We start from the raw sequence: 20,930 nt of genomic DNA on the forward strand, positions 1-20,930 counted from the left end.
TGCCCTATATGTTTCAAATTGATCAAAGTATTACTAATACGAAAATCTATGAATAATAATAATACAAAAAAATGAATATGTAATATGGTGGAAATTGGCTCAATTAGGTATACTAGAGAGAGAATGTAGCAAATATACAATGGCAACTTAGGTATTTTTATTGATTACATTTGATAGAATGAGATCATTTTCATGGCGCAGTGTGATCCAAGTCCATTACCAAACTTGGGCTTAGCCCAATCATCTTACATTTTTGGGCCTATCTTACATGTTTGGGCTCTGGGGCTTTATAAGAGGGTGTTTGGATGGGGTAATATAATTAAAGAAAATGAGATTTAATGATTTAAGTGGAGGGAATAAAGTTATTTTTACTGTAATTAACATTTTCTTTCTATAGCTTATAAGCTTAATTATCCAAATACTCTTATACAGGAACTTATAAACGCTATCCTACAAGCACTTGTAATATTTTATAAACTTTTTTAGGGTTTTAAACTCTCTCCAATAAGCTTTAGCTAAATATCCCCTAATTATTATTCCCTTTTTCCAACATTACTTCTTTTTCAATCTTTCACAACAATATATTTCTATTTTTTTAAAAAAACATGATTATTATTATTAATAATTATTATTTTTCTTTCCATTATTACTTTTTTTTTCTCTCCTTCCATAAATACATTTCACTATATTTTCTCTATAAACTTTAACATTATGCGAAGTGCAAACTTAACAATTATGATTTCTTTTGTGGGATAAGAGTGTCCACAATAGAAGCGGAATAGCCACACCACAACCAAAAAAATTTGTCCGCCCAGTCAGCGTAGCCACAAAAATTTGTCCACAGCCACAAAAATTTGTCCATCCCAATAACAACCACGCCACAGCCACAAATCACATTACTTTATCAATTATTGGTATATTTTAATTGGACTATAATAAAATGAATTGGAATGAAAAAATTAGAAATAAAAAAACATCTTCATTAACAACTAGAAGACCGCCACTACTGCTCCGTCCTCGCCGCCTTCTCGGTGCTCTCTCCACGGCCGCAGCTGTGTCCTGGGCAGCAACAGCCGCGGCGGCGGCTCTATTGTGGACACTCTAAGCAAATAGTAGTAATTGTTCTCTAATACTAACAACTCTAAGTAAACAAATTGTTCTTTATAAAGACCAGAAGGATAAGATCATTATTCGAATACAACCACAAAAAACTATACTAAAATTTTCAAATTTCATAATTTTAGCACTCAAATGTGACGTTGAGCCAATGAAGTGCATGGCTAAATTTTTGCAAAACCCCTTGCTGATAAGTATTGAAAATTAGGCAACTCGACAAAATTGGGATGAGATTGCAGAATTGTAACGACTTATATCACGATGTTTTGTAATAAATGAGTCAAAACTAATGACACACAGTAGAATTTAATAATATAAATTCAATGATCTTTAGTTGATGGTGGGTCCAAGCCCTCTACATTCTCTAAATATAAGATTGACAAATTGTGCGGATTGGATCATTATCGGATCAATCTGATATCGGATTCTTATCGGGTTCCAACTCATTAACTTTATGTATGTTCGTATGGATTATCGTGTCATGTCGAAAATTGTTAGTCCTACCGTTGGCGTTGGTAAATTACTATTACTATGCAATTTAGTTTGACACAACATGATAACGACCCAAACATAATATTACATGATTAAAACTTTATGTATCACAATCAAAACCAATGGAACATGATTAAAACTTTATCACAATTTTAAAATTTAAATAATAAAATTAAAATATACTAGTAATATTTTTATAATTAATGAAAATAATAATTTTATTTCTTATTAAATGATCTGACTCAACGTGAACTCAACATGAAATCATTTTTATTGGATCGACTGATAAGGATCCAAATCCATTAAAACTGCGAACTCAACATGAAATCATTTTTATTGGATCGACTGATAAGTATCCAAATCCATTAAAACTTGATCTAAACTATTAGTTTCGTGTGAATCCGACTAAGTGTAACACACAGAATTAATATTCTCTTCAAATCAAGAAAAATTTTAATTCTTGAGAGATTCATTAAAGATAAAAAAGGAAAAAGCGTTTTTGCCCTCACATTGTTGCATTAATTAGTTGCTTTCAATCGGAGCGACATTGCACACGTCAGTTTTTTCAATTGGCAACAACAGAGTGTGACGGGCGAGAATGAGAATGTAAGGAAGAGGATGAAAATATATTCTTTAATGTATTAAATAATATTATAATATTTATAAATTTATTAACAAGTGAAATCTTTTTTGACGTAAAAATTACGAGAAAATATACTTTTATTATTTTTGATAAATAAAATTTTGAGGGTACTCCACCGAGATCGTGATATATGCTACCTAGATCCTAACTGAAACAATCTAAAAATGAACCGTGTATAAAATAAAATAGTATAATAAATTAAACATGAATGATGCGGTATCTAATATTTTTGCAAAATAAAATAAAAATGAAGAATTCAAAGATTCAAGAGTTAAAAATTAATTTAACATTGATTATATTCCTACTCTAACGTCCACCAAACTAAATAAAAACTTAATAATTCGGTTTTCTGAAAAATCTTCTATTTGGAGAGAGACACCACAAAGGAGTAACCAAACTATTATAAAGTCAACAAAATGATGCTACTCGAATTTATTTAATCACATAAGTCCACACTTACCTATATCTGACAGCAATTCCTATTTCGAATTAGACATTTCCTAACCCACCATTGTTGACTCACACCTCACTTGATTTTTTCTATTCGATCATAGTATAATTTTATTATTTTATGGGTTGCAACCATTCGCTCAACAGTCACCACCACACTAAGCTATATATATATATATATATATATATATATATATGCTCTATAATATTCTTAGTGCAATACTCCCTCCGTCCCGGACTACTCGCACATTTCCTTTTTAGCACGAAGATTAAAGAATGAGTGTATAGCAAAGTCAACAATTGCGGCTGTAGGTGATAATTTTTACTAAAAATGGAAAGAGTGCAAATAACTTGGGACGTCCAGAAAGGAAATAAGTGCAAGTAGTCTGGGACGGAGAGGGTACTATTATTATAGTGTCACACCACGTCATAAATACTAGTAGTACTTATATCAAATAATGGTATTCCACTAATTTTTTTCAATTTAAATTTATTTATATTATGAAGACAATGAGATTTACATTATAATTATTATTTGATGGAGGAAGTGTTTAGCAATTAGTTAGTGAAACAAAGTTTCACAGATAAAGATATTCACATCTCATAAAATACAGTTGTAAAATGTGCTTGGTAAAATTCACAATAGAGCCCAAATCTTGGTAAAATTCAACAGATTTTGGAGCGATTTTTATGTCCAACACTATGACTGCTCTAATATTACCCTAATATTGCCAGATGTCTCTAAAATATTATCAAATAGCTAAATCCCTTTTTTAATATAATTCCACCGACTTAAAAGAAATAATCAAACGACTTACTTGTTCTAATTCTCACCAAAAAAACAAGAAAGTGTACTTCATTATTTACATGAATTTGATATGCAAATTAACACTCATTTCCCCATTTCATTATCCATTTTGTTTTTTTTTTCTCTAAATATCCCACTCTATATAATTAAAAACACAAAAAAACATTCAATGCACGCGTTAGCTCCAACTCACAACTCCCACGTGCCAGTCCGAACCGGAAACCGTCTCACTCAAATCCTCACCCGCCCACGAAGAAGCCGACCGCCGCCCCGAAGCAAACCGGTTCAACCCACCCAAACCGGGCGCCTCGCCCCCACCCGCCACCTCCCGCACTCTCGAACTCGCGCTCCACCGCTGCAGCTCCGCCCCAGCCTTCGTCTCATCCGCCGCCCTCCTACACCCTGACCGCGGCGCCTTCTTACTCCGGCTCCTCTTCGACCGGAACATCCCCATCATCTTTGAATAAAACCCGGCCTTCTGCTTCTTCTCCCCCTTCTCCCCGCCGCCACTCCTCAATTTCTCCGCCGCCTTCTCCCTCCTCCTCACCGAACCGGACCGGCGCCGGCCGCGCTTGGACCGGACCCTCCCGATACAAGAAACCTTGGGCGAACCCGGTTCGACCGGAACCGCCGATTTCCCGGCCGGTTCGGTTCGTTTCGGGAAAAGCCGCACGGTCGCCTGTTTATTGCACCGCCGGCGCTTCGGATCGACGAAGGTCGCCTTCTGCGTCTTCGGCAATCCAAGGATCGCGGCTTTCGACTTCCTGCTGAAGGAGAATCGCTGCAAGCTCGAGTTCGACTGCACGTCTGCAGTCAGACCCGAGCCGCCTTTGCCGCCGGAATCCTTCCGCTCGAAGAAGGTGTGGTGTTCGAACCAATCGTACTCCGCGTCCTTCGACAGCCAGAAGGACTCCGGCGGAAGGTCGGGATCGGCGACAACAACGCCGTCATCGTCGCTGTCGCCCGCGAGCGTCTCGCATGTGACTTTGCTGTCGCTGCAGACGCCGCCGGCGCAGGCGGAGACCAGATTCTCGAGATCGACGGGAGGCATGGGAGATTTTGAAGAGAGAGAAAGATGGTGTGATTTAGAGAGAGAGAGATGAATGGTTAAGATTTGAGGGTAAGTTGAGAATGGTGGAATATTAATGCATGTTAATAAGGTTTCAAATTATCAATAGTAGGCTGCTGATTTGGTAGAGAGATGCCACTTTTTTATTCTAGAAAAAAGAAGTGAAGAGGGAAAGAAGGTTCAAATTCTCATGTCAAAATAAAACAAAAAGGCATAAAGCTGTGGAGAAGAGAATGGATATGTGTATCATCATTTCTGAAAGTTTTCTTATTGTAGTACTATATTTAAACGTTACAATAGTCAATGAATTTCATGTGTTTCAGTGTATATTTTGAAAATAAAAGTGGAGAGGATTGGATTTCAAGAATTCACTTTAGCTTTTTATGAAAAAAAAAGATCTCATCTAATTGGTTATATATATAGCTATTCCTTTAAATTTTGTGAGCCTAATAATTATATTAGTGTTAGTAGGAATGTGGCATATATGAAATACAAGTTGGGATATTATCGCTCAAGCTTCACATCGCCATTCACATCTACCAATAATAGTCTTTAATATTTATTGTAGAACCATTTTTAATGTACTTAAGTTTTTATTTTATCAGAAGCTATGTAAGCTGCAAAGTGATTACGTAGGATTTTTTTTAAATAAATTAGTAATTTAGAATTGTGGTCATGGTAATTCTTACAAATTTGTTCTATACATCATTACATTGTAGGTATAGGTTCATGCTTAATAATTTGTTAAAGTATTCATTAATAAAAATCTTAAAGTTATTTTAATTTTTATATAAATAGATACTGTATTCTTTTCAATAGTCGGTGACTCGGTATACATTCATATATACGGAGTATTATTTATTTATTATCGATATTTTGAAAAATAAAATACCAAGACCGTGGTACTTTTATTAAGTGAACTTTTAAAGAGAGAGCAACGGTCCAAGAATTCCACACTTAAACTAATCATATAGATGATTAAAGCAATTCCATTTTCAACTTGCATAATTAGTTGTTTAAACTCACCAATGTTGACTCGAACCCCACTTTATAATCTATTTTATATCCCATGAATCAAATATATTTAGTTGAAATCAAACATGATTATTATAATTAATTAATTTTATTCTTTCCATTGTTACTTTTTTTTCTAATTGAAATATATTTAGTTGAAATCAAACGTGGTTCATTTTTCTGTATTATGTGACGTGCATGCTAGTGACCGAACAAAAATATTACTCACTTATTTAGCTATACTCCCTCCGTCCACAAAAAGTATGGCACTTTTATTTTCAGCACTCATTTTGAAAAAATAATAATAAATAATTTAAGTAGAGAGAAAGAAAAGTAAGAGAAAAAATAATATAAACAAAGATTTACTTTCTCTCCACTTGAACTATTTATTATCATTTTTCAAGTGTAAAATATAGGATGCAAAATATTCGTTTTTTTTTACTAAATTATAAACTTTGACCGAAATATAGCATTTCTTGTTAGCGTAAAATTTGAAATGAATTGAAGGATTAAAAGGAGAGGTTATGCACTGAACTACATTTTTGCAATAATTGGCGATGGCATGTTCACTTGTCATGATAGATTCAATATAATATGACACTCACTCCCACGATCCATAAATAAATTCAGACACTACAGGCACTAGATTCATGCTCCTCACCACAACAGATACCAGAAGCCAATTTAAATCAGAATCAATAAGGATTATAACGGCTACGCCCCCGCCCGCTGTCATGACCATGGCCACGTCTTCCCCCGCCTGAACTTCCGCCTCCCCCACTGCCACGGCCGCCTCTTTGCTGTGGTGGTGGGGTGTGTGGCTGCACTCCAGGCTGTTGCCTAGACAAAGGAACCAATACAAACACAATCCATGAGTCAAACAAACTACAAAAACTGGACTACTTGCGTGTTGGGCATTGTTGATTTTTGGCATCAATTCCGTAAGTGGTGTCAAAGATAAGGCTCATCCCCAATCAAATGGTTGTCTAAAAGGATCTTCTGAATCCGACAGATCATTCAATTATGATAGAATGCATTCACAAACAACCTATTTCAATGCATCATACAAAATGGTAAAGAGAGACAATAGATTTCGTATGATAAGGCACCAATACACTAAGTAGTTATGACGTCTGGTGTCTTTTTCCCCCTAATATGATTTTGCGATAAACTCAACTTAGCGAATATCACTACAGTTAGAGTTGATTTTTGTTCGCATGGTCAGTTATCTTGTTCGAAGACACAAATATCAGAAACTCCAGCAATTAAAAACCCTAAACTAATTGCACTTACATGACATATCCAATCCTCCCATCGGGCAAAAGCATGGGCATCATGGCCATTCCAGGAGCACCCCCCCTTCCATAGATTAGGGGCGGCTGCATTACAAAAGCACTGTCAGCAGGGTAGCATGATAAAGAGTAACACAGATAGTATACATATTATTTGACAGTTCTCTTAAAAAACAACTTAAGGAAAAAATATAGAAGAGGATGCCAGCCAACAAATTGCAATGATTAATAAACAATCATCTTCATCAACGAAATAGATGGGCATGAATTGAGTACCTTGACGCGGTCATTCCATGAAAAGAGGTTACACATGAATAATAGTTATAGGCTAATTGTTTAGGGGTTGCTAGATCAAAAGATGAAACACTGAACATTTATCAAAGTAAGGTGGTTTCATGGAGCACTGTACAAAATCATCCGATACAAATTACTTCTAAGAATTCTATACAACAACTCAATGAGTCGAACTGCCTACTACTTTCCTACCCACCTCAAAATCACCCATCTTCTTACACTGAGAAGTTATAAATCAAACCTAAAAAATTGATGGCAGTGAGTACCCACTAAAGCTCATCAATGAAGACAATCACACTTCGATTAGTGATTCCACAGTTTCCCCAAATCACACCATGCCTCCAAAATATTGACACAAACAAGTGAACATAGTTTGATAGTTATCAATCACACAAATCTGTCAGGAAAATACATCCAACTTTTGTCATTCAAACTAAAAAAGTAACATGTTTAAAGAAACCCAAGCAAGAATGTAGGATCTGCGTCATGGGGGTCACAAAACTACTAAGGTCTAAGATCTTAACCACAAATGAAGCAAAAGGCCACAAACTCAATGTGCATGAGGAAAATACAGGTGAAAGAAAACAAAAGGCTTCTTACTTGGGCAAAGTTTGCACCCGAATATCCAGCACCCAAACCATAAGATGCTCCAACCAAGCCATATCCCATATTAGGTGGATAAGATGGAAATATAGCACCCTTTTGTGAGTTCGAACCCCCAGCAGATTTCTGATCAGCTTGTGGCTTCGCAAGTGAGCATTCTACAACTTGACCTGTCAACAAAGCCAAAAATAAAGATTTAAGAGAAGCAGAATCATCTCTACAAAATCATATTATTAAGGAGCAAATTACTACTCCCTCCTAAGATGACACATTCTTTTTGCGCACTTGTTTTGGAAAAATGATAAAAAAAAAAGTTAAAGTGGAGAGAAAGTAAAGTAAGAGAGAATAATGTAGACGAGACTCTCCTCTATATTATTCTCTCTCTCACTTTACTTTCTCTCCACTTTAACTATTTATTATCACTTTCCCAAATCACGTGCGAAAAAAGAAACGTGTCGTCTTAGCTGTGATGGAGGGAGTAGGAAATATGGAGGAACTGGTATTACCATCAATTTCATACTTCTCTGTATTCTTTAGAGCTTTCATTGCACTCGATCTTTCCGCAAAGTGAACAAAGCCATATCTGCTCTTCTCCTGACCAGGTTTGGCAGGAGGAAGAACAACTTTTGTAATCTTCCCATGATGCTCAAACAGTTCCTTAAGTTGATCCTGAGTTACATCTTTTGGCAAGTTCTTCACATAGACTGCTTTGACCTGTACAACAGGAGACCGGTCAGTATTTTGTGAATGTTAGAACAACTTGTTATGCACGCCACCCTACAAAGATATATTTAGAAACTAGAGCTGAAGTGAGGGATTCTCTAAGACATTTTTTTAAAAATTAACTTTTTCATGGTCGTCGAAACCAATTACCAAAAAGCTCATTCAAGTGACTGCGGAAGAAGGGCTGGAAAGCACCGCTAGGAAAATGAAAATCGAGAAGCCTTCATTGTGGTGCAAAGCCATCAAAAAAAGGTTTTTTTCGAGATATTTATGTATACATTTACAAGTCCAATAACGTGAAGCTCCACAGGCAGAGTACACATAATAGAAGCACCAGAACCAGATGAGGAAAACTATTTTTCAGGAGATGATGAGGTTGTTCATAAACTAATATAATCAAACAATCCAATTTATCACAAATTCTAACAATATCATGTAGAACATAGATGAATCATAATCATTACAAAGAAATAGCAAATAAACAAGACCTGAGAAGACGAAGATTCTGCACTTTTAGGATCCGCCCAGCTCACAGTTGGAGAGTTATCGTCTAGCTTGAAATTTGGATTTGACATTTTCTGTCTGGCATACTCAGCACATGCATGATTGTAATACTCGATGAACACAAATCCGCGATTCCGACTTGAGTTTTGCGGGTCCTGTATGAAAATAAGTTTCATAGATGACCTACAATTTTTGTGGATATGCTAACTAACCATGCACACATATATCTTATACAAATATTTAAGAAAAAAGTTAAAATAAAAATATAAAAAAGCACCCTCACCTTTAAAAGTTCCACGGCAACAACACCAGGCCCTACTTTATTCACAACCTTCTTGATATCCTCCTCTCTCCAATTCCTGGGCACATTACCTATGAACAGCTTATGTTTTGCTTGAGATGTAGAGCATTTCAGCCTCTTCCCCTGAGATATTTCCAGAATAGAATCAGAATGAGATTTAAATATGAAAAGATCTTTTCGAACAACCATCACTTTCCTGATACAAAACAGTTACACAAATTATGTCAAATTCATGTTATCTAACAAACCTTTAGTTCTTTATTGTTAAGCTCCTTAATAGCCTTACTGGCCAATTCTTTGGTTCTGAAGGTTACAAAAGCATAACCCTTGTTCTCGGTTGAGTCCTTTCCCTTCATTATTCTGACCTGTCAATAACATGCATGTCCTTGTAAATTACGAATCCAGATATATAGCTGCTACCAGAAATGAATCTTATTTTACCTCTGTAACCTCCCCAATTGATTCACAAAAGCGCTTCAGTTCATCTTCAGAAGTATCTTGCAAAATTCCACCAAGGTACACCTCTGAACCATGTTCAGGAAGTGCAAGAAGTCCGGCATGCACTCTCTTCACGTCCTCACCTTCAGCATTTTCCATTTCATCATCACCATCAGGTTCCTTTCGTGCATCATTTTCCTCCTCTTCCTCCTCTTCCTCAACTTCCTCTTCAACCTCTTCCTCAACTTCCTCTTCTTCTTCTTCCTCTACTTCTTCATACTCAACTTCCTCCTCATCCATGTCATTGTCAGCACCAAGTTCAACCTGTTCTTCATCCTCAACAGGCTTCTCAGGTTCAGCAGATTTAGCAGCACTGGCCCTGGTTCTTGGCATCTTATATCTCCAAGAAAACAAACTTCTATAGCCGCTCTGAGGAAAGTGCAGAAGCCGGATACATTTGCAAAAGAAAGAAGAAAATTGTGGATCGGCAATAGCAAAAAGAAAGGGTATAAGGAGCTCCAGAGTAAGAAAATTGATTGAATTGGATCCATGAGGTATGGTTCCGAGGAGTTTCAAAGTGAACAAAGTTAAAACAAGGGGTGACAAAATGTACTACAAACAAGAACAGGCAAGAAAGAATGCTCAATTGTAGGAGCATGATGCTAATAAGGTACAAAACCAACGAAGCATTGAATATCTTGAAATATAGACAATGACCAATGCCGGAAAAGAAAGAACAAGGCCAAACATTCAGTCTATATCAATTTTATAGGACCAATGCACTCAAAGCAAATGAGCAAACAAAACGAGGGGATGAGCAAGTAATTAGAAATGGGAAACAGCTTAAAAGGAAATGAAAATTATGATAGACCGTATTTATCCAATAGGAAGCAAAACAGAGAATGGTGTAAGAGGTATCCCCAATAGGTCAAAAGCTACAGGTTGGATAATTAGAATGACCAATAGCTTAAAAGATTAATATCACTTCCAGAACACATGTCCAGTCTGTAATTTTCCTGCAGCCATATAATGCACAGGAACCATAAATGTGACAAATGAGCAACCTTATATGCATTTAACAGAAACATCTCACGTATTAGGTATTAGGACAATTCATGACACTTTGAATATTTTGATGTGAACTTGATTAGCAAAACCATGCATAGTATATACAGACCTTCAGCAAGTAGATAGTCGTGGGAGCTTCAAACTCACATTACAATATACTGTAGTCCAATTATGATGAAGTACCTTCCTTTAATTCTAATATTTCTCTTGTTAGTATTCAGACAATACCTATCTTAACCACTTATAATTACACCATGAAGCCGTTATTCCTCGTGTATAAACATTCGCATTTCAGAAACCACCAAAAACTGAACTGCACCAAACAGTGCACCATTACTAATGCTTATTGTAGGGGCATTCAAAGTGAAGCAAATAAAACCATGACTATTCAATGTTAACTGAAAAACATGCTTGGGTTTTTTTTAAATATAAACCGAATTCTTCGTTTGTTTTTGGATATAGGTTTTGCTTAGCTTTCAAATTTACAATTTTGAACACCTCCGGAGCAAGAATATGAACTCCATATACAATGTACGCGCACCAGAACCCCTAATTCCATTCATTCCCAAAATTCATGCGGCATCTAACACAAAATGTGCCACATATCTGAAATGAAGAATACCCTAACTCTAATGGTAACAAAACCCACTCGTCTCCAAACAATGGATCACGGCGTCGTTGAAATTAACAGAAGAGAAGAAATTCACCACACTCCCATCGAACAAAAAAATGTCACTCAGCAAGTGACCGATAACGCAAGTTAAAAATGCATAAATTGTCATGACAAAAATAAACCTACCGGCAAATTTCGTCACTTTCTCACTCTCGAAGCCCAGATTGTAGTTTTCTTCGAGTGGACAGCTAAATCCTTTTTATCGTATCTACGAACCCTAGAAGCGACTCTGACTGGCTGAATTTAGGGGTTTTGAAATTTGGGGATATTTTCCCGCATGTAGTGATATTACTGGTTTACCCTTCTACTCTTCGTATCATTGGACGTGATTTCGTGGGTGCTTTTGTCATTACAGTGCTTCAAATGACAGTTGTAACTTTTATAAATTACACTTTGTCACCCTAATTGAATTATTACACTTGTTAATTATCATCTTTATGTAAAAATAAAAATGACGGTTAAAATTAAATACTAGTCCAAGGATGTACCAGCATTTTATAAGCATCATCCTCGTTTCACATTGTTTATTTTGTTTTATATATTTAATTTGATTTCAATATATTAAAAAATATTTTTTATTTTACAAAATTTATAAAAATCAAAGTTTAATTATAACTGTAACGCCCCGTTTTCTAAACTTAATTTGTGAACCTAAATTACTTGTTTTAATGGTATTAACTCTGCGAAGTCCGTGAATTGATTGTTGGTAATTAATTGTTGTTAATTGGGGATTTGTGAAATAAACGATTATGCGAATTTAGATAATTCCTGTCCGTGAGGAATAATTATTGGATTCAATTCCGTGTTGGATTCGATAAATTAAATAAATAATTAAATAAAGGTCCAGTCCGTGATAAATAAATGGACTGCACAATTTAAAATAAAATACAACGGGCTGTGAATTAATCTAAACCAACTAAAATAAAATATCTTTAATTCAAGATTTAATTAAAGATTTTACGTAGATTTTCCTGCTCCGTGATGGAATTGTTCCTCCCCGTAACCTATAAATAAAATACCAGATAAATTCAAGTAAATCAGAAAGAGAAAAAAAAGGAAAGAAACCGAAACTCCCACTCCCCAACACACGATGCTGCAACCGTCTCTCTCTCATGAATCTCTCCCCAAATCTCTCCAATCTCTCCACCAAATCTACTACTCCTCTATAATACAGATTTCACTCTTCGTTTCTTTCTTCCCATCCCTGCAGCAAAACAGAACTTCTCTTCAAATTCCTACTCAAGGTATTCTTGCGAACTCTATCACTGTACACGTTTTTACTTCTAAATCAAATCGCCAAACGCATTGAACTTCTTGAACAGGACCGAGAAAGAGAATCAAGCCACACACTCTTTTCCATCCACTGCTAGTCTCCATTACCAATCTGACTAGAGGTAATTTCAGAGAAAATCCATCATCCTCTTCCAAAATAAATCCTTTTTGACATATGAACATATTTCTGGCAGAAACCAAGAGAAAGGAAGATAGAAGTCACAATCTCTATTATTTACAGCTTACCCGTCTCAGATTAGTGAAGGTATACACCCCCTCCAACCAATCTCGATTTGAAACTGCTGCATCTTTACGTCAAACGCTATCATCGATAAATCTGTGAATTTACCTCTTAAACGATTAATCAAAGAGAACTGGAAAAAAATATAAAAGGAGCGAACTTTAATGAACTGGAATCGAATCTGAGAAACTTAACTTGCGGGGAGAATCGAGTGAGTGTTGGGGGCGTCGGGTCTGATTCGGGGTGAATCGGAGCAACGGATGGCGGAAATTACCGACGCACGCGTCGCTGACAGCAGCGGCGTCGCTCTCCCGACGGCCCCAGCGGAGTTGGATGTGCGATGACTGAACGCCGGGAGCGACGACCGCAGTGGCTGGCGGCTGGACGGCGAGACAGCAGCGGCGGACTCCGGCGACGAGCGGCAGCGGCGCGAAACAGCAGCGACGGCGTCGGGTGCAGCGGCTGGAGATGGCTCAGAGCGAACGGCGTGCCGAGAGCAGCGGCCGACGGCGGAGGCGGTCAAGGCGGCGATCTGCTGCGATTTCCGTCGAGAAAGAAGAAGGGGGTAGAGAGAGAGAGAGGGTGTTACGTGAGTGAAGGAAGGAGTTTGGATTATTGGGCTTTTGTTTTCTTTAAGTTTGGGCCTCATTAATTAGAAGTGGGTAGAATGTTTAATTGTTGGGCTTAAAATTGTAATTGAAGATAAAGTGGAGGAAATAATTAAATCTTGGACTTTTAATTAAATGGTTTGGGCCTTCTTTAGTGGGGTATTGATTAATTAAATTAAAGACATAAGGTGGGAACGAATTAAGTTTTGGGCCGATAAATTACTTATGGGGAATTATTTAACTAATTTCCGGATAATGTGGAAGTTTAATAATTTTTATCCTATGTTCGAAATAAATAGTTTTACGAGCTTAAATAAATATTGGGATTAATATCTGCATTTTGAAGAAAATTACGAGGAGCAATCGGAGCGATTATTGACGTAAGCGGCCGACCGGCGTTGCACGCGACGCCTTGGGCGGCCGCCGAATAAACGAAAATTCGAGAAAACGAGATAAAAGATTTAAACTAGGGTGCATGCATTTTATTTACTTAATTTGAAAGTGTGTTGATTTATGTGTTATTTTAATTCTAAAGGTGATATCTCGCAAGGGAATCGTGATCGCAAAGGAAAGAAAATAGTTTTGGAATAAGCACTCGAGGTGGGCTTCTTTTCTACCCTACCCTATGTGTGGGTTTTTATTTTACTAAACTCTTTTACGTATGACCGTGGAGAGATAAGGGTGGTTTAAAATGATTTTATCATGCCGTGATTTGTGTTTTACGTGCCTATCTGGTATGGCTATGTGCCGTTGTTATATAAATCGAATTCGGGTCCACGTGGGGCCGCAAACCCTACCTGGACTAGTGTACACCTATGGTAGATCGTGTGCTAGCTACGGGCTGGCCGGTCTAGTGGCTTGGTTTGTGGCCACATTCCAAGTCATGTATTGGCAGATATGGCGAACGTCTATGGGAAAATGACTGATCAGTCGAATTTTACTATGGGAAATGATTTTAGTGCCTCGGGCCTTTCTAAAGCTAAACCCCGACGGTTACTTAAGTATGGCATGATAAATTTACAAATTTTATTGAAAATGTTTTCGGCATGAGCCCATTGAGTATTCTTATAGTACTCAGCCCTGCATGTGTTTTCCCTATGTGCAGGTTGAGCGGCGACGAGGATGTGGTGGTGTTGAGCAAGTGAATTTAATATATAATTGATGTCTTTGAACCTTGAGTGTCGTTGTGTCTTCACACATGACGTCATTCTTTCTCTTGGTCGTTTCCGCTGTGATATTGATTGCACTTATTCTTTATTGGGCTTGCAAACTTAAATTTGTTGGATATTGAATACTTGAGATTTCGTTGGATAATATTAAACTCTTGCTTATTTATTTGGATATTAATTGTTGGTCCATCTTGAAACACTAATTCTTTTCGTCCTTCTATTTAATTCTTTTAATCACGATCGCCCGTATTTATTAACCCTAAAGGGCGGTCGTGACAATAACAGAACAAAAAGAATATAGTATATGATTTATTATGTTAAAAGTTTGTTTTAAATGAATTTTGGAGGTTAGAGTCCTATAAAAGTAAAACATAAGCAACGAGTAATTTTTAACTTAATATTCTCCTTTTTTGTATTAATTTTACAATATTTTTGTAAGGGATACTAAAATAAAGTATTGAGCAGATGAAATACCGGATAACAGAATCTCCCTCTTCGAAGGTGCTATCATGGAGGTCTCCGGCCACTTCTCAGGCGTTGCTTCCCGCCATTTCCCCGCTTCTTCCTCACTCCAAATCCCAAAATTGCCTCTCCGCAGCTCACTCTTCCCCAGGAGGTCCTGCTCGCCGCAATCACTCTCGTTCTCCGCCGGAAACTCCTTTGCGGTGGGTTTTGCTGCTCCGTTACCTTCCTCGACTCACGTTATTGTCAGACGATTACAATTTCTTCCTGATTTTATATCTTTTCCGGTGATATAGAGAGAGATGTGGGGACTGATAAATTCCAGAAGCTGCGCTGGTCAGAGTAGGGAAATGCGCGGCGTCGTGAGAGCGGAGATGTTTGGGCAGCTCACGAGCGGCCTAGAATCCGCTTGGAACAAGCTCAAGGGAGAAGGTTCTTCTCTTATTTCGTGTTTTCCTGTTTTGATCGTGCTACTTTTACTTGTTTAAGTGGAATGCTCCAGCCTTCATCAAATAATCGTGTATAGTGTATTGAAATGGAGGAATTGGTTGCTTTTCTTCGCATGATAAAGAAAATATGTTGATTGAAGTAAATTTGTCATGCACTCGGATCCATATGTTGTTTATTGCTTGAGCTTTGCACTTAGCATCAACTCATTTCCTAAGATTATGCTTTAGTCTTGTTATTTTAACTAGTCTTTCTATGTTTATGAGAGGAATAAGTATGCGGATCAATAGCTGTGTGTTTATGCACACACCAGCTCCACTTTTTCTAATGATTTGATATTGACTGATTTTGTGCCTTTCCAGCTCTCCACACGAAGCTATGCCTATATGCAGGGATTTGCTGCACTGAACTTGTTTCTTATATTTCTACTATACAGAGGTCTTGACCAAGGAAAACATTGTGGAACCGATGAGAGACATTAGGAGAGCTCTTCTGGAAGCAGATGTAACAGTGTTTTTTGAGTGATAATTACACTATGATTTCCAATATGTATTCCACATACGTTTTATTCATTGTTGGCAGGTCAGTCTTCCTGTTGTTAGAAGGTTTATTCAGGATGTTAGCGACCAAGCTGTTGGTACCGCATTGATCCGTGGAGTAAGACCTGATCAGCAACTAGTGAAGGTATGGGTTATCTAGTAATTGGTTGTCAATCATATGATTTCGTTTCCCAAATTCCAATGAGGAATCAGTATACAGATGCTAGTAAAAGTTTCTCTCCGAGTTGGCCTTAATCTGGAATGATTATTATACTTTTTTAACCAATGCAGATAGTTAGTGATGAGCTAGTAAAACTAATGGGAGGAGAAGTTTCGGAGCTGGTCTTTTCAAAAACTAAACCAACTGTCATATTGTTGGCCGGGTTGCAAGGAGTTGGAAAGACTACTGTCAGCGCAAAACTAGCTTTGTATCTGAAAAAGCTGGTGATCATCTTGAATCCATATTACTTTTAACATCTTCCACCTCCAAACTTTTACTGTCTAAGTAATGTTTGACCTGGCCTTGCTTGAGTTATAATGATATGATCAACAGGGGAAGAGTTGCATGCTAATCGCTGGGGATGTTTACAGACCTGCTGCTATTGAACAGCTGGTTATTCTGGGCGAACGGGTAGTTTTCTGGAACTAGCTACTTTCCCAGTTTAAGATTCCAGTGTTAGTGTTAAATTCTTTGCCAATAATATATGTCATCATTGCATTATATTTTATGTGATAATATAGTTTAAAATAAATGCTAGCCCCATATAGTTCGCCAGCCAAGCAATAATTATTGCACTTAAAATCTTTGGTTAAATGTATATATGATTGCTTGATAGGGACTATAAGCTTACCTTCAGTGAAGTTAGGCATGCACATGCAAAAACCTAAGAATTATGATGTGTCTTAGCAAAACTCTTTATTCATTGTTATGCATGGTTCAAGAAGATATTTGTTAGTATCTTAGTTTGGTCAGTTTTGCTCACACACAAAGATGTCTATGAACTGTTTGTAGAGTTTTCAGGCAAAGCCTATATTGCAGGCCTACCACAGGCATCTGAGAGAGTCTATCTAGTTGGTAATGATTCCGTTTAGTGTTTTGGGTGAATGACTAATTATGCGAAAATGTGTCTTATCATCAATGGAAATATATTCTGTAACACATTGCTATTTATATTCAATAATGTATCTTGAGGTAGATTGATCTGTTGTCTCTTATCTTTATAATTATTCTCCTGACTTCATTCACTGACGTATAAGCTTTGAGTAGGTCGGAGTTCCAGTTTATGTTGCTGGAACAGACGTTAAACCTGCAGAAATAGCAAGGCAAGGTTTGGCAGAGGCCAAGAAGAAGAATGTAGAAGTCGTTATAATGGATACTGCTGGAAGACTTCAGGTAATGCTCCCTCTCTTTAGCCATGAGAATTTGAACATATGACCAAGTACTCTTTTTCTCTTCAGATAGATAAAGCTATGATGGATGAACTGAAAGATGTAAAAAAAGTACTAAATCCCACTGAGGTTTTGCTTGTTGTGGATGCAATGACTGGGCAAGAGGCTGCTGGTATATATGTTTCACATAGTCTTTAACAGAATTTTATGGCTTTGTTAAAAGTCGAGCAGGCCCTTCCATTAGAAGCATGCTTTAACATATATTATCATCCACATGTATATTAATTGAGCTGTTTCAAGGTTAGAGTTTCATGCTTCTTGCCAGAAATATTACAGCAATCCTTGAGCTATGATTACCACTCATCTATCTCAATTTTCCTCGTGAACTCTCATCTTAGAGCTTGTGCTTTCTCCATAACATGCTAATAGCAATCAATGGTTAAACAGTTACCTAAGTGGGCGAATGAAGCATTTCCTAATATTAGAAGAAAAAAAATACTTCACTCATAGTTTCCTTTCCTGTTCTTCAGCATTGGTTACATCATTCAATGTTGAAATCGGAATTACTGGTGCCATTTTGACAAAGCTAGATGGAGACTCTAGAGGCGGAGCAGCCTTGAGTGTAAAAGAGGTCAGACATCTCTAACTCATGAAGTTTCCTTTCTCATATTGTAATTTTTTAGTAATACGAATGTCTTGGATTCACACCTCTCGAACATTAAAGCATAAAAGCAGGAGATGATTTTCAGCATTTTTTATGATTATAAATATGAACAGAATGTTCTTGTATGCATAAATTATCAGCCTGGATTTTGCTACTTGTTGTCTAGAGATGTTCTTATATTCATTGTAGAATACTTTGTGTAAACTGATGCAAGAGCTTGGATAATGTTGATTGGTTTATAATTTTAATTAGCCATGGGCAATTGGACCTGACATAGGTATCGGGGAAGCCAATCAAGCTCGTAGGAAGGGGGGAGCGTATGGAAGACCTTGAACCTTTCTATCCAGATCGCATGGCAGGACGTATCTTAGGAATGGGTGATGTTTTATCTTTTGTGGAGAAAGCCAAAGAAGTTGTGAGTACCATAATCCCCATCATCTGAAATGTAATATATGTATGTCTTATATTTAGTGCAAAATCATGATGCGAGTTCTGATATATTGAGTAGATGCAACAAGAAGAGGCGGAAGACTTGCAGAAGAAGATAATGAGTGCAAAATTTGATTTCAACGACTTCCTGAAGCAAACTCGTGCAGTCGCACAGATGGGCTCCATGTCTCGTGTTATTGGAATGATTCCGGGCATGGGAAAGGTATAAAACCTGATGTTTGCGAGGTTATGTGCTCGTGAGTCACGACTGTATTCTCAAACAAGCATAACTTTTTCAAGGCGTAGAGTCTTGCTTGACACTAAGTCCCTGGAAAATGATTAAACAATAATAATCGTCAGTCACAGTACTATACTAGCTTCAGTTGCTGTACTGAAAATGAATTTCATCTCTTCCCTCTCACCTGGACCCTAGTTTGTTGATTGTTCTTTAATAGCAATTGGTGAAGCTGATTCTCTAAGGTTACTTGGTAGCAAGTGAAACAGTCCAGTAAATATTTATCCATGTTCATCAAATTTAAAGATATAAGTTTCTACTAGGCATTTTAGGATCATAATTAATCTCCAAAATCATGGTATCAAACAGGTTAGTCCTGCACAAATTCGAGAGGCAGAGAAGAATGTGCAATTAATGGAGTCTATGATTGAAGTAATGACCCCAGGTACTTTCCCTTCTCTTCATTTTACCAAGACCTAACAACTTATCCTGGATGATAGTATGATTAAATGTAAGTATGATTAATATCTGATAGGGATATTGGTCCCTAAAATCATAAACTTTGTCTAAAATTTGGTATTTCCCAAACAAAGTGCAAAGTTTGTGATATTATAGACTAATTTTAAAGTTCGTGGGAAATACCAAATTTTAGGCAAAGTTTATGGTTTTAGGGACCAATATCCATATATGTTATAATAATGTTTACATTTTTCGTGCAGTATCCTCTTTTTGATATGTTCTCCATCAGGGTGCAAAATACCGCATAGTTTCTTACAAGCAACTTATATTTTTCAGAGTCATAAATAAGAACAGAGATTCTTAGCTGATTTATGTGTCTTTCTAAGAATGTTCAGTTTTCAGATAATTGAAACTTCTGCATTTTTGTAAATCCTCGTGTTGCACTCATGAATTAAGCTAGATTTCAACATGAACAACCTCTATTAAAATTGATGTTGTCTGATTTTCCTCATCTCAATGCAGAGGAAAGGGAAAAACCAGAACTATTGGCAGAATCACCTGAAAGGAGGAAGCGAATCGCTAGAGAATCTGGGAAAACAGAGCAACAGGTATATATAGAAGGATAAGTTGATAGCTATAAATGGCATCTCTATCATACACATTTTTATCGTGACTCTCATTTTTATCCATTTCCAGGTGAGCCAACTTATTGCTCAAATTTTCCAAATGCGCGCACGAATGAAGAAGTTGATGGGTATTATGGAAGGTGGGTCACTTCCTACAATGAGCAATCTTGAGGAGGCCATGAGGGAAGAACAGAAGGTGATCATGTTTCGTTTGCTTTATTTGTTTCATTTTTTCGCTATGTTTTTTATTTCCTGTAACTCAAATTTGATTCCCACAGCTTCTCTTATTTCTTGTGATTTGTGGATGACCTTTTCTCGTAACTTTCAGGCCCCCCCTGGTACCGGAAGACGAAAGAAAAAAGCAGAATCAAGGAAGCAATTTGCAGACTCAGGTGCAAGACCTAGTCCTCGCGGTTTTGGGGCTAAAAACTAAACAGCTCTTTCTTTCATATTCACCCACAAAGTCCTCTACCAGTCTACCATTAGTCTATATCTGCATTTCTTCCTGCTGTTTATTGACAAGAAAATGGCTGTCAATTGCTGTTGCTGGAGGTAACAGAATTCAACAACCTTGTTGCTGTGTCTGTGTCCGAGTCTATGTGGCGAGCATTTCCTTAGCCAGCAAAACCTTACGATGCTTCACTTAGGTTTTCGCATTGTAGCATCTCATTTCATCTTATTTCATTGCTAGTTGTATTGTAGCAACATGCCTGCATATTTCCCTCCAATTTGTAAACTTTTGAAAGATAAGTGAATTTCAGCGTCTTACCTTTAGCATTGAATATCCATAGCAAATATCGGTGGATCAGTAGAGTGATTTTGTGGGCTTGGAGCTTAATCTTTAAGTGGAGTTGGATTATCACAGTGAGCCCAAAAAGAATAAAATAATACAGATGTATGAA

At 37.1% G+C, this 20,930-nt stretch overlaps 4 protein-coding genes across 13 annotated transcripts; 1 reads left to right on the forward strand and 3 right to left on the reverse strand.

Annotated features, from left to right (window-relative positions):
- Nucleotides 1–3,503: 3,503 nt before the first annotated feature.
- On the reverse strand, nucleotides 3,504–4,927 carry LOC121785800. Its single transcript, XM_042184242.1, has one exon. It carries the CDS (start codon nucleotides 4,558–4,560, stop codon nucleotides 3,688–3,690), a length of 873 nt encoding a protein of 290 aa, XP_042040176.1. The 5' UTR covers nucleotides 4,561–4,927; the 3' UTR covers nucleotides 3,504–3,687.
- A 1,190-nt stretch (nucleotides 4,928–6,117) lies between these two features.
- Nucleotides 6,118–11,725, reverse strand: LOC121788051 (heterogeneous nuclear ribonucleoprotein Q-like). Of its 2 annotated transcripts, none has more exons than XM_042186910.1 (9): nucleotides 11,615–11,725; nucleotides 9,751–10,176; nucleotides 9,558–9,674; nucleotides 9,292–9,432; nucleotides 8,993–9,163; nucleotides 8,288–8,495; nucleotides 7,779–7,951; nucleotides 6,886–6,971; nucleotides 6,118–6,432 (listed from the first exon to the last, which is right to left on the reverse strand). In XM_042186910.1, the coding sequence occupies exons 2-9, from the start codon at nucleotides 10,138–10,140 to the stop codon at nucleotides 6,288–6,290; spliced, it is 1,431 nt and encodes a 476-aa protein (XP_042042844.1). In that variant the 5' UTR covers nucleotides 10,141–10,176; nucleotides 11,615–11,725; the 3' UTR covers nucleotides 6,118–6,287. The 2 variants fall into 2 exon arrangements, with proteins under 2 accessions (XP_042042844.1, XP_042042843.1); XM_042186909.1 differs by having other exon boundaries at nucleotides 9,751–10,763; nucleotides 11,615–11,719.
- A 594-nt stretch (nucleotides 11,726–12,319) lies between these two features.
- Nucleotides 12,320–14,064, reverse strand: LOC121786602. Of its 8 annotated transcripts, none has more exons than XR_006047229.1 (3): nucleotides 13,197–13,767; nucleotides 13,007–13,097; nucleotides 12,320–12,692 (listed from the first exon to the last, which is right to left on the reverse strand). XR_006047229.1 is itself a non-coding variant. In XM_042185241.1 (2 exons), exons 1-2 carry the CDS (start codon nucleotides 13,648–13,650, stop codon nucleotides 13,012–13,014), a joined length of 540 nt encoding a protein of 179 aa, XP_042041175.1. In that variant the 5' UTR covers nucleotides 13,651–13,760; the 3' UTR covers nucleotides 12,955–13,011. The 8 variants fall into 8 exon arrangements, 1 of the variants encoding a protein (XP_042041175.1); XR_006047225.1 differs by having other exon boundaries at nucleotides 12,320–12,872; nucleotides 13,197–13,766; XR_006047224.1 differs by having other exon boundaries at nucleotides 12,320–12,876; nucleotides 13,197–13,764.
- On the forward strand, nucleotides 12,592–20,810 carry LOC121786601 (signal recognition particle 54 kDa protein, chloroplastic). 2 transcript variants are annotated; one of them, XM_042185239.1, is made up of 18 exons: nucleotides 12,592–12,732; nucleotides 12,811–12,882; nucleotides 12,955–13,025; nucleotides 14,715–15,443; nucleotides 15,537–15,672; nucleotides 16,124–16,191; nucleotides 16,270–16,371; nucleotides 16,518–16,670; nucleotides 16,780–16,857; nucleotides 17,494–17,619; nucleotides 17,685–17,787; nucleotides 18,146–18,246; nucleotides 18,557–18,694; nucleotides 18,788–18,931; nucleotides 19,313–19,388; nucleotides 19,925–20,010; nucleotides 20,099–20,224; nucleotides 20,357–20,810. In XM_042185239.1, the coding sequence occupies exons 4-18, from the start codon at nucleotides 15,288–15,290 to the stop codon at nucleotides 20,459–20,461; spliced, it is 1,698 nt and encodes a 565-aa protein (XP_042041173.1). In that variant the 5' UTR covers nucleotides 12,592–12,732; nucleotides 12,811–12,882; nucleotides 12,955–13,025; nucleotides 14,715–15,287; the 3' UTR covers nucleotides 20,462–20,810. The 2 variants fall into 2 exon arrangements, with proteins under 2 accessions (XP_042041173.1, XP_042041174.1); XM_042185240.1 differs by lacking the exons at nucleotides 12,592–12,732; nucleotides 12,811–12,882; nucleotides 12,955–13,025; nucleotides 14,715–15,443 and having other exon boundaries at nucleotides 15,536–15,672; nucleotides 16,050–16,191.
- Nucleotides 20,811–20,930: the final 120 nt, after the last annotated feature.

Source organism: Salvia splendens, chromosome 22, assembly GCF_004379255.2.
Source record: "Salvia splendens isolate huo1 chromosome 22, SspV2, whole genome shotgun sequence".
Taxonomy (NCBI): domain Eukaryota; kingdom Viridiplantae; phylum Streptophyta; class Magnoliopsida; order Lamiales; family Lamiaceae; genus Salvia; species Salvia splendens.

Excerpts from the sequence above, each read along its gene's own strand:
- LOC121786602 (XM_042185241.1), bottom strand. The coding sequence starts at position 13,650 with ATGAGGCCCAAACTTAAAGAAAACAAAAGCCCAATAATCCAAACTCCT. Across the intron at positions 13,098-13,196 it reads TCACTCGATTCTCCCCGCAA|ATTTATCGATGATAGCGTTT; the intron begins GTTAAGTTTCTC and ends GTAAATTCACAG.
- LOC121788051 (XM_042186910.1), bottom strand. The coding sequence starts at position 10,140 with ATGCCAAGAACCAGGGCCAGTGCTGCTAAATCTGCTGAACCTGAGAAG. Across the intron at positions 9,675-9,750 it reads CAATTGGGGAGGTTACAGAG|GTCAGAATAATGAAGGGAAA; the intron begins GTAAAATAAGAT and ends TGTTATTGACAG. Across the intron at positions 8,496-8,992 it reads CAGAATCTTCGTCTTCTCAG|GTCAAAGCAGTCTATGTGAA; the intron begins GTCTTGTTTATT and ends CCTGTTGTACAG.
- LOC121785800 (XM_042184242.1), bottom strand. The coding sequence starts at position 4,560 with ATGCCTCCCGTCGATCTCGAGAATCTGGTCTCCGCCTGCGCCGGCGGC.
- LOC121786601 (XM_042185239.1), top strand. The coding sequence starts at position 15,288 with ATGGAGGTCTCCGGCCACTTCTCAGGCGTTGCTTCCCGCCATTTCCCC. Across the intron at positions 15,444-15,536 it reads CCGCCGGAAACTCCTTTGCG|AGAGAGATGTGGGGACTGAT; the intron begins GTGGGTTTTGCT and ends CCGGTGATATAG. Across the intron at positions 16,372-16,517 it reads CTGATCAGCAACTAGTGAAG|ATAGTTAGTGATGAGCTAGT; the intron begins GTATGGGTTATC and ends TAACCAATGCAG.